General features: G+C 36.0%; 3 protein-coding genes across 3 annotated transcripts in view; 1 reads left to right on the top strand and 2 right to left on the bottom strand.

The window, feature by feature from the left end:
• Positions 1–21,152, bottom strand: part of LOC125857508 (malate dehydrogenase [NADP], chloroplastic) — a 1,084,261-nt gene that overhangs the window by 526,122 nt on the left and 536,987 nt on the right. The gene's annotated exons all lie outside the window — the stretch shown is intronic.
• On the top strand, positions 2,954–4,435 carry LOC125857505 (beta-D-glucosyl crocetin beta-1,6-glucosyltransferase-like). Its single transcript, XM_049537107.1, has one exon. The coding sequence runs from the start codon at positions 2,983–2,985 to the stop codon at positions 4,342–4,344; it is 1,362 nt and encodes a 453-aa protein (XP_049393064.1). The 5' UTR covers positions 2,954–2,982; the 3' UTR covers positions 4,345–4,435.
• On the bottom strand, positions 11,714–14,217 carry LOC125857497 (phenylalanine ammonia-lyase 1). Its single transcript, XM_049537101.1, has 2 exons — positions 13,767–14,217; positions 11,714–13,652 (listed from the first exon to the last, which is right to left on the bottom strand). The coding sequence occupies exons 1-2, from the start codon at positions 14,177–14,179 to the stop codon at positions 11,903–11,905; spliced, it is 2,163 nt and encodes a 720-aa protein (XP_049393058.1). The 5' UTR covers positions 14,180–14,217; the 3' UTR covers positions 11,714–11,902.

The raw sequence follows: 21,152 nt of genomic DNA, 5'->3' as shown, positions 1-21,152 counted from the left end.
AGAAGCATTTTTTGTGGAAGACTTGCTTGTGAAGAAATGCTCCAAAATTCCCAACACTCGTCGTGCTGGGATTCAGAAGAAACTCATGAAAGGATCGTATCAATTTCTATTCGAATTTGTCAACAAAGTCCTTCTTCCTCGGACGGAAAAAAGGATTTTTGCAACTTCAACTGATCTATACCTCATGGAAGCACTGAGCAGGTTTGAGACCATTGATCTTCCAGCACTAATGATGGAGCACTTGTACAAATTAGTGATCGACCGCAAATGGAAGCATGGCATGGGCTATGGCTATTTTCTAACCAAAGTGTTTCACCATCTCAACATTCCTATGGGAACAGGTAAGATTAACACTGCCAAACAAGCCTTTACTCTGACCACTCTGGTAGAATGTGAGTACATTGAAGGGAAGACTACTCCTCTGAGCATGATTTCTCAGTTGGTTATGGAACAAGACCAGTTGAAGCATGAACTGGAAGAGATGACTGTGTGAGCGAGCAATAAGGATGCTGAAATTGCCTTACTAAAGGCTGAATTGCTCAAGGCACAAACTGAGGGACCTGGTACTGAAGTGGTTAAGGAGCTGCAGAAGCAGAATGATGAGTTCTTGCAAAGATTGCTTCTCTTTGTGAGAAAATGATCAAAGACAATAATGCAGCAAACTCCAGACTCACCCTTGTCATCAAATCCCTCTCCCATAAGCCCCTTTCCTCATAGTCCTCCCCGTGTCTTTATTTTTGTGTGGACAGTGTCCAGGGTTCTCAATTTCAGTTTAAATTAAATGTATTGAATGCTGACTTTTGTGCTATGAAATTGATTCATGTTTTGTTGTGACTGATTTCTATTGTTTCCTATTTTTACATCTATATTGGTGTTGCCCTTGGCTATGATCTTACTTACCAATCTTACTTGTTCTGTTGGTTTACTGCACTTCTTTTTTAGGATGCCAAAAAGGGGAATCATTGGGTGCTTCCATTGGGTGATTAAGCTGTGTTGAACAGGTCTTGATCGACAGGGGGAAAAAATGGTAGGCACTGGTGTACAAGGGGTCTTGATCGACAGGGGGAAGAAAATGCAGAACACTGTAGGCAATGGTGTACAGTTTGTCATCATCAAAAAGGAAGAAAATGTTATTTGTAGTTTTGATGATTTGACAAACCTAAGGACCTGATCCCTTGCGCAAATGTACACATAACTGTCAGGCTGGAAAAAGTATAATTGATTGGTGCACGGTCTCCAACTGTGGTAGAAGTGGCAGAAACCTCAACCAATGGCAGGGTCTCGAAGGTTGTGACTATTCTTCATAAAGAATATGTCCAATAGTCACAACCTCTGTTTTTGCAACTTGAAAATAAAACTCTCAAGAACTCTTGCAAAGGCTAACAATCAAGTGAAGATTCATTCTCAAGATCAACTTGAACCTGATAGAGCTGCAAGCTTAGTTGTCTTACAATTATATCATGTACATTGTAAATCTATTCCTACATCTATAAAGGATTCAGATAGTTATTTTGTGAAAAAGTCTAAATCAGTTGAGTCTAACTGATTTAGTGGGCAGCCGTGTGTGCTGCTTAGTCAAAGTCTAAGTCATCTGTAGCGTGGTGGTTTAGTGGGCAATCTGTGTGTTGCTTAGTCAAATTCTAAGTTGTCTAGTGGTGATAGCTTAGTGGCAGAGTGACATCTGCTTAGGCTCTCCAAGTAATAGAGTTATTAATTGGTTGTGAGATTAATAACTTTTTCTCACGTTGGTTGTAATTGTTGTTCACTTTTGCTTAAGGAAGACTAGTGAAAGCAGTTGGAAATCCTGTGTGACAAGTCATGGTTTTACTCCCTTGAGCAAGGAGGTTTCCACATAAACTGCTTGTGTTGTGTTATTATTGTTATTTACTCTTCATTGTCATTCTGGTTTAGTCAAGGGACCTGGTCCATTGACAGACAACGGACACACCCATTCTAACAACTTCCTTTTTTGTTTCCTTGACAGACTCTGCTCTCCTAACTTTTAAAGCATTAGAAGAGATTTAAGATTTGTTTGGTATGGGCCATAATACAGTAACACAGTAAAATGAGGATATATATAATCCATTCATTTTATTTCAAATTTATTATTTTTCATTCCTAGTAACAAATGATCCCTAGTTCCTCTGTAGTGTTCTACTTTCTCCGTTTACTTTTAGTTGTCATTTATTTCTAAAATAAATTTTCTTTTTTACTTATCACTTTTGACATATGAAGAAAATATAATTATTTTTTTTCCATATTTTACTCTTGACATTAAATACTATTTTCAAAATATTTTCCAAGACTTAATACTAAACATCAATTAATAGAGATAGTGTATTAAAATACTATATCAATGATTATATTTTAATGATATGTTAAGTCGTGACAAGTAAAAATGAATGGAGGGAGTATAATTAAAGAGTGTCTCACCTTCATACTTTCTAGGTAACTTGCCTTGTTAATCGTCTTCTAGAAAGTGTTGAAGATTTATTCATTTCCACTACTTCCTCTTTTATAATTTTTATGATATATATTTTCATGTTAAAAAAATATAATACTTCTTTATTAAACTTTTTTATTTTTATTATTACGATGATTTATAATCACATATGAATATAACTTATTTTAATTTAATTTATAATTTTCATTTCTTACAAGAAAAATATATTCTTTGTCAAACATCATAATAGTCGGACGAAGAAATATATATGTTTGTTTTCATCATGCATGACGAAGAAATCAATGACCAATTGGCTTCATCTCTAATCCTAGCTCTGAAAATCACTTTCACAAACCGCCTCATGACGTATTCTTAGAGAACAAGATTCAAATTGACTTCATTTTTTTAAAATTAAAAACTTAGCTTTTCATTTTCCTTTAGTTTTTAGCATCATATCCTATTATATATTATTACAACCCTTTTTGTCTATTAATACCAACTCATCAATACTACCAATTACACAAACCTTCTCTGTTTCTATGGATACTACCACTAGTTTGAGAGTTTTGATGTTTCCATGGTTGGCTCATGGACACATCTCTCCTTACTTAACTGTGTCTAAAAAACTTGCTGATCGTGGATTTGATATCTTACTTTGTTCTACGCTGGTTAATCTCAATCTTATTAAGAAAAGGATACCGAAAAAGTATTCTGTTTCGATTCAGCTTGTTGAACTCCGTCTACCGGAATTGCCTGATCTTCCTCCAGAATATCATACAACAAATGGACTTCCACCTCATCTCAACTCGACTCTCAAAAAGGCCGTCAAAATGTCCAAACCTGGATTTTCAAAAATCTTACGAGATTTGAAACCTGATTTGGTAATCCATGATGTATTGCAAGTATGGGCAAAGGAAATTGCAAATTCATATAATATTCCAGCAATCACACTTGTAACTTTTGGTGGAGTTGTTCTTTCTTACTTTATGCATCCAATGAGAAAGCCAGGGATTGAGTTTCCTTTCCCAGCTATTTATCTGACAAAAATCGAGCGAAAACGAATGCGAGAAATGATGGAACAAGTTGGTAAAGATAAGGATCCTGATGATGGGGATCCTTTTGCTGAAGATCCTACACAAGTTATATTATTGATGAGTACTTCATTGTCAATTGAGTCGAAATACATAGATTACCTGAATGAATTGACCCAAGCAAATTACGTTCCAGTTGGTCCTCCAATCCAAGAACCTATGAATGAGGATGATGGGGATATCGAACTTATCGATTGGCTAGGAAAGAAAGAAGAACATTCAACTGTATTTGTCTCCTTTGGAAGCGAGTATTTCTTGACTAAGGAAGACATGGAAGAGATAGCTTATGGATTGGAACATAGCAATGTTAATTTCATATGGGTTGTAAGGTTTCCAAAGGGGGAAGAAGTCAATCTTGAAGAAGCACTACCAACAGGTTTTCTTGAAAGAATTGAAAACAGGGGAAGGGTTGTTAATGGGTGGGCACCACAACCAAGAATTTTAAGCCATCCAAGCACAGGAGGATTCGTAAGTCATTGTGGTTGGAATTCGGTAATGGAAAGCATAGATTTTGGTGTGCCAATAATAGCCATGCCTATGCACATTGATCAGCCAATAAATGCAAGATGGATGGTGGAAATTGGAGTAGCTGTAGAGATTGTTAGAGATGAAGAAGGGAAGGTTCACAGAGAAGAGGTGGCACAAGTAATCACAAGTGTGATTTGTGAGAAAACAGGGGGAAATTTAAGGGAGAAAGTTAAGGAAATAAGTGAAAAATTGAAGTCCATAAGAGAAGAAGAAATGGATGCAGCCGTTGAAGTGCTATTACAACAATGCAAAAACAGCAAGTTCATTAATTCTTCTAGCTAGTATCAAAAATTGGATTAGTAAATTACTCTGTTGTTCTTTCTTATTTGTCATAATTTTCTTTTTCACAATCAAATAATATGAATTTTAATCATCATTTTAAGACATTTTTTTTTTATCATATTGCTAGGAGGAAGATTGCAAAAATTTGAAAATCAAAATGTTGAACTAACTAGATGCGAGTGATTCAACATAAATTATGTATAATCATGTTGTAAGGTGTGATATCCATACCAAATGATGAGAAATCAAATTTGGTTTCCAACGCATCGAACCATTGGTCAATCGGAGTATGGTACAAAAGGTTATGAGTGTTTTATGAAATTACCGTGCAAAAGTTGAAAATCCGTCCAAGAATAAAAATAGGGGTGACCCTGAAGAGTGAGAATGAGAGATAGCCAGGTCCTCGCCTTAGACTTCACGGTGTGAGGCTAAGAGAAAGGCAAAACTTCGGAGTGGCCTTCGAGGCATGAGACCCTGTGTAATGACTTGGTCGGTCATTTTTGGAAAGTTTCGTGAATTTACCATTTTTTCCCTCTCGATATCGACCTCAGGTCATTTACAATTTGAGTTTTGAAAATTGGTTTCGAACTTTGAGTTTAAAATTGAGATTTTGGTAAAATTTGAGTTTGAAAGGCTAATGCTGTTAAAAAAGAGGTTTTTGGTGTCTTTTGGAGTTTCGAGTGTCGAAATGGAATTTCGTCGATTCCATCAGTCTGGAAATGTGGAATTTGGTCTGTGAGAGTTGTTAGTTGCAGATTCAGAGTCCTTTTGAGGATTTGAGGTCCTAAATTGTTAATTTGTGACAGTGTTCATTAACGATATCTTGGTGTACTCCAAGACCGAGGGGGATCACGTCGACATCTGAGGATTGTACTCCAAAGGTTGAGGGAAGAGAAGTTTTATGCCAAGTTCTCAAAGTGCGAGTTTTAGCTTGATACCTTGGCATTTTTAGGACACGTGTTGTCCAAGGAGGGTATTTGAGTAGATCTAACCAAATTTGAGGCAATGAGGGGTTGGACCAGACCTACGTCAATACTGAGATCCGGAGTTTTGTGGAACTTGCAGGCTATTACAGACGATCCATGCATAGCTTCTCCACTATTGCATCTCCTTTTACTAGATTGACTCGGTAGAGTGTGAGTTTCCACTGGTCTGATGAGTGTGAGGAGAGATTCCAAAAGCTCAAGATCTTATTGACTTCGGCTCCTGTTTTGACTTTACCCGGGGAGGGTCTGGACTTCATTATTTATTGTGATGCTTCTAGAGTCGGATTAAGTGGTGTGCTTATGTCATGATCCGAGCCTACACCCTGGACGTGATCGGTATTCGAGAACCACTGTTGATCCCCAAACGAACCCTCATCCTGGCTGACTACAAGCGGAAGACTAACTCAAGCATACAAAACTTAAAAACTAAATAAAATTCATTGAACTCAATTACAAATCTTTAACTCAAATGAATAACTCTGAATAAAATAATATATTCAACTCGCCATAAAATAAGCAACTTAAGTCTTTAAAACATTTAACAAAATAAAGTACCAGACTTCTGAAACTCTATTGTCTATCTATGAAGCCTCTAATTGACAAAGATGGAAGTCGGGACAAGACCCACGACATCCTAACAACTGAAAGTAAATGGAATCCTCCGGAAGCAAGGAGGCTCACCATAGCTAACTCGAACTCCATGTGATATCAACAAAGCTCTTGTTGATGATCCTGAATACCTGTATCTGCTTCATGAAACAATGCAGGCCAAATGGCTTAGTACATGGAATGTACGAGCATGCAAGGGGAATTCAAAAGCATAACATAAGCTTGAACTTGATAAAAAGGAAACATACTTACCTATTCACAAACTTACTAAACTCAAGGAATACTTAAGGATACTCAAAACTACTCAAACTCACTCAACTCAGAAGAACTCAAGGATAAGATACTCAACTCAGTAATAAGGTTCTCAACTCAGTGAAATGGGGCTCAACTCAACAATAAGTATTCAACTCAGTGAAATAAGGCTCAACTCAATTATCAGATACTCGACTTTGGGTACTCAACTCTGGATACTCAACTCAGTATACTTAACTGTGGATACTCAACTCAATGTAAAACAACAATACATATGCAATATATATGGAAATCTGTTAAAACAGTAGAAAGCTACTCAATGTATTGAAAAATACAATAGTAACTCAGTTTGTATGCAAGGATACATTATAACCTCTGTTTGTATATGAAAATACAAAATAAACTCTATGTAAATAAGAATAAAAAATATCTCTATGGAAGTTTCTCTAACCAACAACCATCACTTATGAGCTATGTAATGATACAACGTTTTACTTCACGCTGCTAGGGTCGTCCTATACCTTGTCGAGGGTATTGAACCTGACTACTACGTGGATCCACTAGTCTATGCTAAAAAGCACTAAGGAATCATCTAAAAATTATGACCCTTTTCTACCCACGTCGGCTACATGATTTATAGGGGTTGTGAGTTGTCTGAACTCTTCTCCATATCAGCGCTCAATACTACTCCCAAAATATAACTAGCTCATATGTTTAAAAATATAACTCTTTTTTGTGGTTTGAGATAATTACTCAAAAACTAGCCTAAAANACATGATTTATAGGGATTGTGAGTTGTCTGAACTCTTCTCCATATCAGTGCTCAATACTACTCCCAAAATATAACTAGCTCATATGTTTAAAAATATAACTCTTTTTTGTGGTTTGAGATAATTACTCAAAAACTAGCCTAAAAGGTCTCTAGGAAATCAATATTTCCTTTCTTGCTTAGATGTGAAAGCATTTACTCTTTACTGAAAAACTAGCTCAAAGGCTCTGTTGGAAATCAGTGTTTCCTTTCTTGTTTAAATGTGAAAACATTTACTCTTGGGAATATATAGTCCCCATATACTCTTTTGAAGAAATGAACTTCACTCTTTACTCTTTACTCAACTCAAAACTCAAGTCTTAAAACAAGTTTAAAGCATTTGCAAAAGACTCTTTAAAATAGAGTTCATGTTGAATTATGGACGTGAACGACTCAATTCAAGGTTTTCAATAACCATAGATAAAACTCAATACTTGGAAGTTAAGAACTTCATTGATACTACTCATTTCAAGAATGCTCAACTCAAAGGGTTCATGCGGAATTATGAGCATGAACTACTCAACTCAAGGACTCAAAGATACTTCTCATCTCAAGACTGCTCGACATATAAGGTTCATGTGGAGTTATCGGCATGAACTACTCGACTCAAGGACTTCATGGGTAACATGTAATAGTCGTATGATTTGGAATATAATCTCAAATAGGTTAGGAACTCAATACTCAAGACTTAGAACTCCTCTCAAAGATACTCAACTTATAGAGTTCATGCAGAATTTATGGGCATGAACGACCCGATCGAGGGTCTACATAACAACATGGAACTCATGGATACAACTCTTCCCATTCTCATACTTACTTTCTTAGAACTTAGTTCAAATTGATAGTTGATCTCAAAGGATTCACAATAGAACTCAAAAGCTTTTATGAACTCTACTCTTAACTCTCTCTTGAATGTGAAGTATGAATTCAAGAGTTATGGTTCATGATATGAAGGATCTTGTGATGATAAATTAGAATCATGAATACATTCTCCTCATCCTCATACTCACTTGCTCGAGTCTTGAAATAAGTTAGTATAAATTGTAGAAGACCCCTCAAAAAGACAAAAGGACTTTCTCAAAATGTTCAAAAGAACTCTCAAGACTTAACTCTTAGCTCTACCTTGAATTTGAATTATGAATTATGAATTCAAGGTTATGATTGATGTTATTAATGATTTCTAGGTGTTTAGAAGTAGCTTAGAGTAGTTAGAATCGAAATGGAGTGAAGGTACACTTTAAAAGAACTCAAACGGAAAAATTGACTGCAAACTGGACGGGGCAGGCGACCCTGGCCACTAAGTGGTGCAGGGTGCCAGCTCCTAAACTACAGAACATAATTTGGGGAGCAGTGGCTGGCACGATGCGCCAAACCCCAACCCAGAAAACCCGACGAATTTCTTTGCTCGTTTTCTCACCCTAACTCACCTAGAATCTAACGGTTTCTTCCCCAATCACTTGGATTCGATTACATAACATAAGTACACTCTAATCTACTCAATACAGCCCTAAACACACTCACTTTCATCTCAAGAAATCATCAAAACCTCTAACACAAGATTTAGGATGAACTTCAAGAACACTTCTCAAGAACTCATCAAGAACTCTAATCTTTCAACTTCAAGCTAAGAATGAAATTTCGCTAAAAATAACATGATTGGCGTGTGGGTGAACAAACCCAACACTATGGAAGCTTACATACCTCTTAAGGATTAAACACATGGCGAAAATCCGCAACAAAATGCAAGACTCTCGACGAACGCTTTGATCCTCTTCTCTTTTCTCTTCTTTTTTCTTCTTGAACTCTCAACTAAAACTCTAGGCATATATTAGGATTATAAAATTGAACCTAATAGGATTAGACCCTTAAAACCTTACTAAAAATAAAATAAATCTGATTTGACAAGGAAAAGACCAAAATACCCCTTACGATTTTCAGGTAACTTTCCTTAACTGGACAACATGACTTCAAAAGGGCATATCTCACTCATTCGACCTCGAAACTTAGCAAACTCGGTTGCGTTGGAAATATAATTCAAAGACCTTTCATTTTCCATATCATGGAACACCTAAATCATCTTGTATTGAAAGTTATGGTTGTTTGAAGTTGATCCAATACATAGACGAACTTAGGAATAACTTCAATGAATTCTCTAGTTCTTCTTGGAACTCAAGGTGCTACATCTAGTGACCTTAACACTTAGGAAAAATTTAAATTCCTTGGTAAAAACGTACTCAACAAAGAATGATTCGAGTCTTAAGTCAAAAAACTTCCTGGGTGTTACAACTTATGCAGAAAGGTAAGGTGATTGCATATGCCTCTAAACAATTGAAGACCATGAGACGAACTACCTTACTCATGATTTAGAGTTGACATCCATGGTATTTTTTCTTAAGCTATGGCGATAATATTTGTATGGAGTTCATTGTGAGGTCTTCACAGATCACCGGAGTCTTTAGTACATCTTCGGTCAAAGGGATCTGAACTTGAGGCAGCACAGATGGCTTAGCTACTAAAGGACTACAATATCAGTATCTTGTATCATTCAGTATCTTGAGTAGGAATACTTCTAGCATGGAAAGTCTTGTTGCTATTAGTGTGGAGGAGAGACCATTGGCTAGGGATGTTCAGAGGTTAGCCAGTAGTCTCATCCGGATGTACACATGTTTAGAAAAGTAATCAAACTGACTATTGCTCATAGGGTACTCTCCATTGCAATTAAATCTGATTGGGCTCAACGTTAATAATGCATTTCTTCAAGGATGTCTGGATGAAGAGGTTTATATGGAGCAGTGTTTTCAAAAATGTTTTTGGGGCGAGTCTCAGGGCTAGTCTCGGGGCAGGGCGTATCAAAAACGCTTCGGGGCATAAATTAAAGACACAGATCCATAAGGCGTAAGTTCTAAAATTTGAGGCGTAAGCCTTGAGCATAAAAATGTAAGTCCCGGGCGTAAAAACGTAGGCCCATGCATTTTGAATTTACTTTTTTGAACCTTTTTTGCTTTAAATCATATTTTTTATTATTGGTGTAATGATATTTATCAATATTTTTTTTCTTTATTATTGATTATTAATACTTATCTCAAATAAAAATCATAATATAATTTCCATATATTATAGGTTATTTATAAAAAAAATATTTGTAAAATCATTGAAATGCTTACTTTTGCTTATTTTATTAGTAATAAAACTATAAAATTGAATATACATGAGACTACACCTCGCCCCATACTATATAAAAACGCATCGCCTCACGCCCCCGCCTTTTAAAACACCGATATGGAGCAACCTCAAGATTTGGATATAAGACTTGTCCAACCTATATTTGTCATCTTCATAAAGCTATTTACGGACTCAATCAAGTTCCTTGGGCGTGGTACAATGAACTCAAGAATCATTTGCTCTTGATGGGATTCATAAAATTTGAGTCTGACATCTCGCTATTTATTCGTCATCATTCTCATGCCACAGTGTACCTACTGGTATATGTGGATGGCATTATTGTTACTGGAAGCAATACTTCAGTGGTTAATCAGGTTATTTCTTTCCTTATAGCTAGATTTTCTGTAAAAGATCTTGAATGTCTCACCTACTTTCTAGGTGTTGAAGTCATTAGAAGCGCAAATGGTATTATTATGTCACAGAGTAACTATACAAGTGATATATTGCGTGAGGAGAATATGGCTGATTGCAAACCTGCTAAAACTCCAATGAGTACCACTGAAGTACTTAAGGTCAAGGATGGTGGTTTATTGACTGATGCAACTAGATACAAGAGGGTTCTATGGAAGCTCCAATATTTGTCTTTTACTCGTTCAGACATTTGTCTTGCAATAAACAAATTGTCACAACTTATGCATACTCCCTCTGAGATCTACTGGAAAGCTATCAAACAGGTACTAAGGTATCTTCAAGGGACTGCAATCATTTTAGTTTATGGTTGATGCGCCATAATGATTTTGCTTTATATATGTAATCTGATGCGGATTAGGAGGGAGATGTCAATGATCGAGCTTCCACTATTGGATATCTTCTGTTTCTTGGCCAAAATCCTGTGAGTTGGTCCTCCAGAAAACAACGGACGATTGCTCGTTCTTCTAGTAGAGCTGCAACTATAACTTCAAAAAGTCCCAACTATCTACTGTGGAAATGTTGGTGCGATGTATTTATGTGTGAATCTTGTTTTCACAGTCGCATGAAACACATTGCGATGAATTTCCATTTTGTGCGCAAACAGCGCATAAGTTACTGTTGTACAATTGTTAGATAGAATTAGTTAATTTCTATTTTATTAGTCATTAGTTACGGTTGATTTTGACCATAAGTTTAGTGCTGCTCTTTTACTATTTGACTAGGTCTCTAGCAGTGTTTAGGCTTAACATTACCTCCCCAATTTGTGGAGTTAACTTGGGAAATTGTTTGACTGTCGTGTACATTTATTTCAATTCCAGCAATAAGAATAATAAAGTTCTTCTACATCTTATCTTGTTTCTTTATTTTGAACAAATTAAAAATTCGATTAAAAAATGTTAAATAATCTAAAATTGTGCAAGTTATCATGAATGTTAAATGATAATAACATTTTGTTTTTAAGATTAAACAATATAGTAGCAAAACTTTTATATTGTCCGAAAGTAAAATTTCAAGTATATTTACACGTACTTACAAAATCTAAATAATTACCTATAAAGACCATATGTGTAAACTAGCCGGCTCAAAATCAAAATCTTTAATTGAGTCATGATTAGTTAATATATCCTTTTAAGGATAGTCAATACATCCTTCCAGAATTTCAACATGTCTATATTACATACAGTCCAAAAGACAATAAAATTATATTATGATTCTAATAATTCACCAAAACGTAAAAAAAGAATTTGAAAAATTAACACTTGACAAACATCTAGCATATTGGAAGAGGAGCACCATTCCAGCTCTTGAGACACTCCAACAATGGATCAATGATCTGTCCATTGCACATTGCTGTGAACACCTTTTCAATCTCCTCTCCCGGCGATCGAACTTTTTCACCTGTCAACAGTTCTGTTCCAAGTTCTTGTCTCACCAACCTGTACAATGGATATGATCTGCATTCTGTGATCCTGTTAGGAATCGAAGGGTTGCCACTTTCAAGAAGAGCTCTTGCACTCTCAACTTCTTTAGGCAACACAGCATTTAATTCGTCCTCGAAAGCTCCAATCTTTTGGAAGATTGAGCTGTTGATATTCTTCTCACTTTCACCATTCTTCATTGCATGATCAACAAGGACCTGTCTCAGCTTCTGCATCAAAGGATAGGTGGAGCTGCAGGGGTCATCAGCATAGGTAAACAAGTATTCCCTGTCTACGACTCGAAGCAATTCCTTCTCGCAGAATCTTGCTGGATGAAGTTCACCAATAGCACCTATTGTCAAAGTTCTCTTAGCTACTTGGCTAACTGTGTTCTTGACAACACTCTTCAAGTTCTCCTCCAAATGCCTCAAGTCTATAGCTTGGCAAAGTGCCACGAGATAGGTTGATGACATTAGCTTTAAGATGTCGACAGCCTCAGCTGTTTTCCTTGCTGAGATTAAGCCTAAGGAGTTCACATCTTGGTTGTGTTGCTCGGCACTCTGAACATGGTTAGTCACTGGATTTGCCAAGAATTGAAGTTCCGAGCAGTAAGAAGCCATCGCGATTTCAGCTCCCTTGAAACCATAGTCCAAGCTTGGATTCCTTCCTGCTGTGAGATTAGATGGCAACCCATTGTTGTAGTAGTCGTTGACAAGCTCCGAGAATTGGGCAAACATCAATTTCCCAATTGATGCAAGGGCCAATCTTGTATTATCCATGGAGACACCAATAGGGGTACCTTGGAAGTTGCCACCATGTATGGCCTTGTTTCTTGAAACATCGATCAATGGATTGTCGTTGACTGAGTTGATCTCCCTCTCGATCATCTTTGTTGCAGCACGAATGACTTCAATCTGAGGGCCAAGCCATTGTGGAGATGTTCGGAGAGCATAACGATCTTGCTTTGGTTTTTGAAGAGGATCCATTTCATGGAGCTTCTGAGCTTCCTTGACATAAGAGCTGCCATCCAAAATGTGTTCCATAATAGCAGCAGCCTCAATCTGACCAGGGTGATGCTTCAACTTGTGTGTCAAATAGTCAGTGAATTCGGGCTTTCCGTTCATCACTTCAGCGAAAATCGCTGATAAAACTTCAGACATAACAGCAAGAATGTTGGAGTCATACAGGACAATTGATGCCATACCAGAACCAACTGCTGTACCATTCACAAGTGCAAGTCCTTCCTTAGGCTGCAACTCGAAAAATCCACCACTAACACCAGCCACACGGAACGCTTCATCAGCGTCAAGTTTCTCACCATTGGGTCCAACAGCCTTGGAATTAGGCCTGCCAGTGAGCAAACCAGCAATGTAGGACAGAGGGACAAGATCACCTGAGGCAGTGACCGTTCCACGGAGGGGCAAACACGGGGTAATGTTGCTATTGATCAACTTAGTAATTGCTTCCAAGATTTCAAATCTAATGCCAGAGTAGCCTTGAAGCAGAGTGTTGATCCTAACAAGCATAGCTGCCCTTGTTGCTGAATGTGGCAAAGTGTGAGATGATTCTGTTCCATTGCCAAAAACTCCAGCATTCAAGAACCTGCAAAATATCATAATTCATCAACATCACATGATTTTTAACTCAAATTCTACTAACATGATGTCGATATCAAAGTCCAAATTCGTGTAAATATAACGGAAAAAAGTAGTTTACCTAATAAGTTCCTTTTGAAGAGCACCACCATTTTTGGTTCTTCTATGAGATGTTGCACCAAATCCAGTAGTAACACCATAACTATCTGTACCTTTACTCATACTATCCATAACCCAATCACTACTAGCTTTCACACCAGCTCTTGCACTTTCAGAAAGTTCCACTTTGACCCCACTAGTTTTGTTATCAGCATTTGCAATGGATGCAACTTGTGCAACAGTTAAAGTTTCACCCCCAAGTTTCACAATTGGCTTTCTAAATTCATCCACCATCTTTTTTACTTCATCCAAATGACTCCCTCTTAAAGAATCAGCAGCCATTTCCCAATTCAATGGATCATGAATTGATTTCTTGCACAAAACTTCTTCTACTTCTCCATTAACATGTCCATTTTGTGCAATTGATGGTGCCATTGGATCAAGAAAAGTAATAGAAGAAATTTTAGTGAAGAGAAAAAAAATGTTGTGAACTTATAAAACTTTCTTCTTGTTGTTGTGGCAGATGGGATATGTGAGTATAAATAGAGAGGAACAAATGACAAACTATGTGAGAGGGGGTTGCTAGGAAAAGACTAAAATGGTGGTTGTTGGAAGAACAATAATAGTATTTAGTATAATGGATTTTATTCTAAGTTGCTAGGAAAAGACTAAAGTCAAATTTTATTTATATTGGTCAAGATTAATCGGTCCAAATTCAGTATGAGTCAAATTTAACAACTAATATATATTTTTTATATTCAATTTATGTGACACATTTTAAATTTCGAGATTCAAATAAGTCTATTTTTTACTATAAATTTTGTATATATATATATATATCTTCTAAATATTTCATGCGTAAATTTTCGATCAAACTTAAACTGTTTTGACTCTCGATAAGTTAAATATGTCACATAAATTGAGATAAAGGGAGTAGTAAAAAAAACCAAGTGATTTCCATGTTACTGCCATTTCTTTTTGTTTTTTGTTTGTTTGTTTTATGTAAAAAAATATTTTAAAATTTAACTTTTTAATAGAAAATTGATTGCTGTCTAAGGAAAGAGACTTGAAGATAATAAAGTGAGAAAAATTGAAGAAAGTTTCTTTATGAATCCAAGTGGGCGCACTTTTGTTAGGTTTTACCCCATATATATCTATTATTAATTTTAAACTATGCTTCAAATTGCCTTCATACTTGAGTGTTCACCTATGACTGCGTTTCCCCTCTATTGGGTTGATAGAACAAACAAAATTGCATTCTAGAGCTGATGGAACAAATTTTGCATTTCGGAGCTAAAGGAACAGACAAAATTGCATTTTGAGACCCGAGTTCAACAACTTTAAATCTTTCAAAATTCACAACTTTTCAATCAAATTTCAAAACCAACATCATAAACTGATTAGAAATGATTCAGAGCAATTATTGGGAGGGTGTAAAATTATAATTTTCTAAAAAAATCGAAAATGACCTTTAAGGTCATTACAACAATATTTTTTATCTTGTGAATCCTTTAAGGAAAATACAACGTCTGTCACTCTCTGAATGTATGACTTCATGGAACATCTCTTTAGTAAATGATCATGTTTTTATTTCCTTTACAACTTATGAACTATTCAAATCATAATTTAAATATCTCTTTTGAGAAAATTGACAATTATTTTGAGAAATGTTGGATCACGATTTCAAATTGTGTAAATTATTGTGAATACTAAACGTCAGTGTAGTAATTTATTTTTAAAATTGAGCAATTTAGGAGAAAATATTTTTAAACTTGAATCTAATATTGGCCGAAAAAAACTCTCCCAGAAATATATTTACACGTACTTACAAAACGTAAATGATTAGTCAATATGTTCTTTAGATTAGTCAATGTATCCTTTAAGAATTGTTTCTACACATATTCTCCTTCATTTCAACGTGCCTAATTAATATACGTTTATTTATTTGGTAAAGCCTTTTTAATCACCTTTAAAAAAATCAAAAAAGAAGATTAACTTTATCATAATTTATTGATGATGTTCTCGATTAGATAAAGTAAAAAAGTTATCAAATTTGTTCATGTACTATTTAAAATTAAGAGAAGCATCGAAATCACTCTTGAACTTGGTGTGAATTATTTGTTTCATTCCCGAACTACTGAAAGCCTTAAGAACACTCCTTTACTTGACCTAGTGAACTTAAATACATCCCTTATCTTGCAACATTAGTGAAATACACCCATAAATTCTTGCCAAGCTAAAAGGAGCGTCGCAATACTTCTATCGGTTTTTATTAAGGGCCATATGCTCCTACAAGAGTTTGAGACCACTTGCTATGTCATGTGACATATTGGGGCTGAATCGGGGGTGTACGTAGACTTAGTTAGTCAAGTAGAAGAGTGTTTCTAAGGCTGTCGATAGTTTGGGACGAAACTAATTATTTGCGCCAAATTTAGATGTATTTTCAATACTTGTTTCTTTAAAATTATGCTAATTTTGTCTTTCGTTAGACTTAAAGGTTTAATTTTATTTCGTTATCAAGAAAAAGTTTTATTTTTATCTTTGACTTCTGATGGAGCTCCAAGTTGAAGTATAATAATAAATACATTACCATAAAAAAAGATCAAATATAACATAACTAAATTTCAACAATGGTGACAATTTATATAAAATCGGCAAATAAATATTTATTGTGACAAAATTTTAGTCATATATATTGCATTTGATATTGTTAAATATTTTTTATATGTGAAATTCATTTATCGTTAATGACAAAAGCAACTACGAAAGCAAATGTATGAATGAATCCAAAATATAACATAAGGTAATATTGAGCAATTTCAAATTGTATATTACAAATTTTAGACCTTTATGTCAAATTCAATTCTCTGTTTATTTTGATCAATTCAGTGAATTGAACTTACGATAGTATATAACTCATTTTTTCTAGTAATAAAATTAAACAGTTAGTTTTGAAATTGAGGGTGTACCAACGTGGATCGTAAAATAATGGTTGAGATTTCCTCGCCCTTAATTAGATAATTCTATTTAAGAGCCAAATTGACATTGTTGTTGAGAGGTCAAAAACACTTATTTTGAAGAAGAAAACAAGTACGAAAAAGAGTCAAATACCCCCCTAACCTATATCCAGATTCTCAACTATACACTTCAATTTTACGATGGTCTACCCTCCTGAACTATTTTAAAACGGAACAAATAAACCCTTAAAACGTCGTAATCAGTCATGTATCGATGGGAAATGGTTCCGACTAGTGAAATGATACAAATCGATGAGAAATGACTTCGTGTAGTGAAATGATATAAAACCCATGGAAAATAGTTCCGGCTAGTGATATTGTGTCGATGGGAAATGGTTCAAGCAAGAAACTGATTATTGTGAGTTGATGCATTTTGATACTTATGTTTGACTTACTTGTGAACTGTGATTGATCCACTTGTTATACGTTATTAATCTATTTGGCATTGAGATTGACTTACTTGATAAGTGTTGGATTGTGACTATTATATGGTGATTATTGAGCCTTGTGAGCTGTATATTGTAGAACTGATAAGTTCGGACGATTTCTGTACAGGTTGTAGTTTGAGGAGGTTCGGTTGGGATGAAAGGAGTATTTGTTTTCTAGCTAGGTTTCTTCGTTTATTAGATTGATTTCTAGGTACCGTGTTGTTGGTACTCACTCCTCACTTCTACACTTGTGTAGGTTCTGAGCCCGGTATAGTGTGATTGCGAGGATGCTTGACATCAGTTGGTCAGCAGTGTTATGAGAGGTTTCAAAAGAGGAAACCACTCCAGTTTCAGGGTGGTAAGAGCGAGGATGCTCATGAGTTCCTGACTTTGTGCCACGAGATGCTTGAGGCAGTGGGTATGGTGGATGCTCGTGGAGTTTGTTTTGTTGCACTGCAACTTCGTCGGAGAGTCGAAAAGTAGTGGAGGACTTTTGTGAGGCCTAGACTAGTTGGATCTCCCCCAGCAGAGTGGGATGTGTTCTCTAGTGCGTTCCAGGGCAGCTTCATTCCTTAGAGCATGAGGGAGGAGAGTCGAGGTTTGAGAGCTTGATTCAGGGTAGTTTGTCTGTGGCGGAGTATGAGGCTTGTTTATGTGAGTTTTATAGGAATGCTATGAATAATGTTATGTATGAGGAAGAGAGAGTTCGCAGGTTGGTAAAAGGGTTGAATTTCTCCGTCATATCGTATATGTTTAGAGCAGCAGCCATGGAGGTGGCTTCCTTCCATTCTATTGTGAGAACCACCAAAGAGGCGGGATTGATGGTTTTAGAGGAGTTTATGGTGCCCAAGAGAGCTCGTTCATCTTGTCAGTTTTCTGGTGCTTCATTTGGAGGCAGAGGTTCACATAGAGGTAGTAGCTCCTTTCAGCATCGTGGGCCAGTTCATGTATCTATGCTAGTAGCTAAGAGTGGGCAGTCAGCCCGAAGATCTTATGGTTCTGGCCGAGGTGGCCATGGTAATTCATCTAGTTTGCAGCAACAATTATCTGTGATGTGATCTTTTAGAGGATTTGAGGCCTAAGGTTGTGAAATTATGAAAAATTAGCCTTTGAGTTGATTTTGGTCAACCTTTGGGGTTGAGAAGCTCAGATCAAAATTCCAAGAGTTCTGTTGGATTCAGGGGATGATTTTAGGCCTAGATGAGGCTGTGGTTAATTTTTGAGAGGTCTCAAACTTGGTTTAGCCTTTTTAGGCGTTGATCAGGTCAAATAGACCTCAAAATTATGTTTCTCCAGTTCCATCTAGTCTTAACCATCAAGTATAATTGATTTGCATATATGGTTTTTGTGTACAAGGTTTTGAACCAATCCTAAGGGTTCTTTCGATGTTTTGAGTATTGGCTATATTTTCGGATGTTGCAGGCCTCGCAAACGGAAAGAGTTCTTCACGATCGTGATGGTCACGTTAGCAAAGACCTGATCGTAATCGCGAAGGGTGCACGTGGCCATACCTTTGCTTTTGCGAAATGGGTGTCACGAACTCGAAATTTGCTTTTGCGAAGGCATGTTCGCAATCACAAAGGTTGAGTTTCATGGGGTTCATTTTTGCGAACCCAGAGTATCTTTTGAAACATCAGAGAGGGATTTGACCTGCCATTTTTGTGGGTTTAAGCCCCATTTTCTATTTTTGAGCTTGTTAAGCCCTTAGAGGTGATTTGTGGAAGGATTTCTCGTGCTAAATCATGTGGGTAAGCTTTTATGAAACTAAAACTTCATTTTCCTTTTATTATTTATGAATTTTAACATCAAAATTTGAATTTTGATTGGTAAATGACAAGTTTTTACAAGATCTCAAGTTTTAAACTAAAATGGAGATTGGGAAATAATTTTTAGTACTTTTTTAAAAATGGTTTTCACCATTGAGTTTCAAAGGCCTTGAGTAACATTTTCAAGTAAAGAATTTTAAATTCAAACTTCATTTTTAAAATTGGGTTTTTTGTCGATTGACCAACTTTTCAAGTATATGAGTGAGTATTGTTGTTTCCAGAAATTTATTGTGAATACTTGTTTGATATATATTGTGTGGTGTTGGACATTGGTCGGAAGGGGAATACTCAAGTGTTGGGTGACTAGTTGATTGAATTTAAGGCAAGTGATCTCCTAAACATTGCAATTTAGTAGAATCCGTGTATTCCCTTCATTGTGTGTGTTGGAAATAATCGGAATAAGGTGAAGGGTTAATTGTCTACTTGATACATCTTAATGAATAAAAAAGTTATGTGTTGATCTTAATGCTTATGAATTGCCTTGTAATGTCCCCTATATGATTGATTGATGAAATGTTTTATAATATTAATGTGGACTTGAATTGTTGTCTCTTCCTTATAGTGTGAACCTTCTTATGTGCATTGATTGGTCTACACCTTGATGAGACTTGTGAAATCAAGTCGATGGAAATGATTTCGGCTAGTGAAATGATATAAAGCCGATGGGAAATGGTTCTGGCTAGTGAAGTGATATCAAGTCAATGAGAAATGGTTCCGACTAGGGAAATGATATAAAGCTGATGGAAAATGGTTATGGCTAGTGAAATGATATAAGCCTACTAATGATTTGATATAAAGTCGATGAGAAATGGTTCCGGCTAGTGATTTGTTATAAAGCCAATGTAAAATGGTTTCGGCAAGTGAAATAATATAAAGACGAAGGAAAATGATTTCGGCTAGTGATATTGTGCTGATGAGAAATTGTTCTAGCACGAAACTGGTTATTGTGAGTTGATGTATTTTGATGCTTATGTTTGTGTAACAACCCAAAAAAAAAACGAACTAGTGAAACTAGAGCCTCACATGTGAGTTTGGAGTTGAGAACTTGATGAAATGATGAGAAATGACAGTGACGTCCGAAAACTAGTCGTTTGAACTAGTAAGTTCTAAGGGTCTTGTCGTTGAAGTTTGGAGTGTTGTTTAAGGGCTTAAGGGGTTGATTAGCTAGTTGATTAATCACCTTTATAAGCTAGCAAGACCTTAAGCTAGGTCATGAAACCATTTAGAACCGAGACCCTCAAAACAGTCCCCTAAAAACAGTTTTTAGTTTTAAGTTAGGAGTGAGGGTCAACTTTAAATGGTCATATCTTTTAGCTCAAAATGAATTCGGTGGACCATTACCTATCCAATTAAAGGTATCTGAGTCCTCTTTCCAACGCCACCGAGTTTTCCCTTTTCCGATCTCGGAGTAAAAAGTTATGCCCAAAATAGTGAAGCACTGTCAGCAAGGACGAGTTTAGACGGGTTTAGTGGAAACTTTTAAGTGGGTCCTTATTTCTTTTCCTAAGTTGAGCCCCTTTATTATATGCCTTTCCTAGCAATTATAAAACCCTTCTAGACCAAATTCTTCCATTTTAAGTCACTCCAATTAGAATTAAAAAGAACTCACCTCCTCTCAAATACTTTTCTCTCTACAATCCTCCATTTTGAGAAGGTCAAGAACTTGGAGCAAGGGCTTGGATTGAAGGTGGTTCTTCATCAATTTTCTTGGGGAATCTTAACAAAGGTATGGTGACCCTTGATCCTTGATTATCTTTCCTTCAAGGAGTCCATTCAAAAGGGTTTCAAAAGTCTTCAAAGAACAAAACTTCTATTTTCTATTCTAGGTATGGGTTCATGGGTAAAATGTTTTCAAAGTCATTATATTGGTGAATTGAAGTTCTATTTATGATTTTAAGATGATTTTTATATGAAACTTCTTCAAGAACCCATGTTTTCATTAAAAGCCTAGAATTTGCNCAAATTGCCTTCATACTTGAGTGTTCACCTATGACTGCGTTTTCACTCTATTGGGTTGATAGAACAAACAAAATTGCATTCTAGAGCTGATGGAACAAATTTTGCATTTCCGAGCTAATGGAACAGACAAAATTGCATTTTGAGACCCGAATTCAACAACTTTAAACCTTTCAAAACT

Source organism: Solanum stenotomum, chromosome 3 (assembly GCF_019186545.1).
Source record: "Solanum stenotomum isolate F172 chromosome 3, ASM1918654v1, whole genome shotgun sequence".
Classification (NCBI taxonomy): Eukaryota; Viridiplantae; Streptophyta; class Magnoliopsida; order Solanales; family Solanaceae; genus Solanum; species Solanum stenotomum.
Note: the sequence above shows the minus strand (reverse complement) of the source record. Positions and strands in the feature narration are given on the sequence as shown.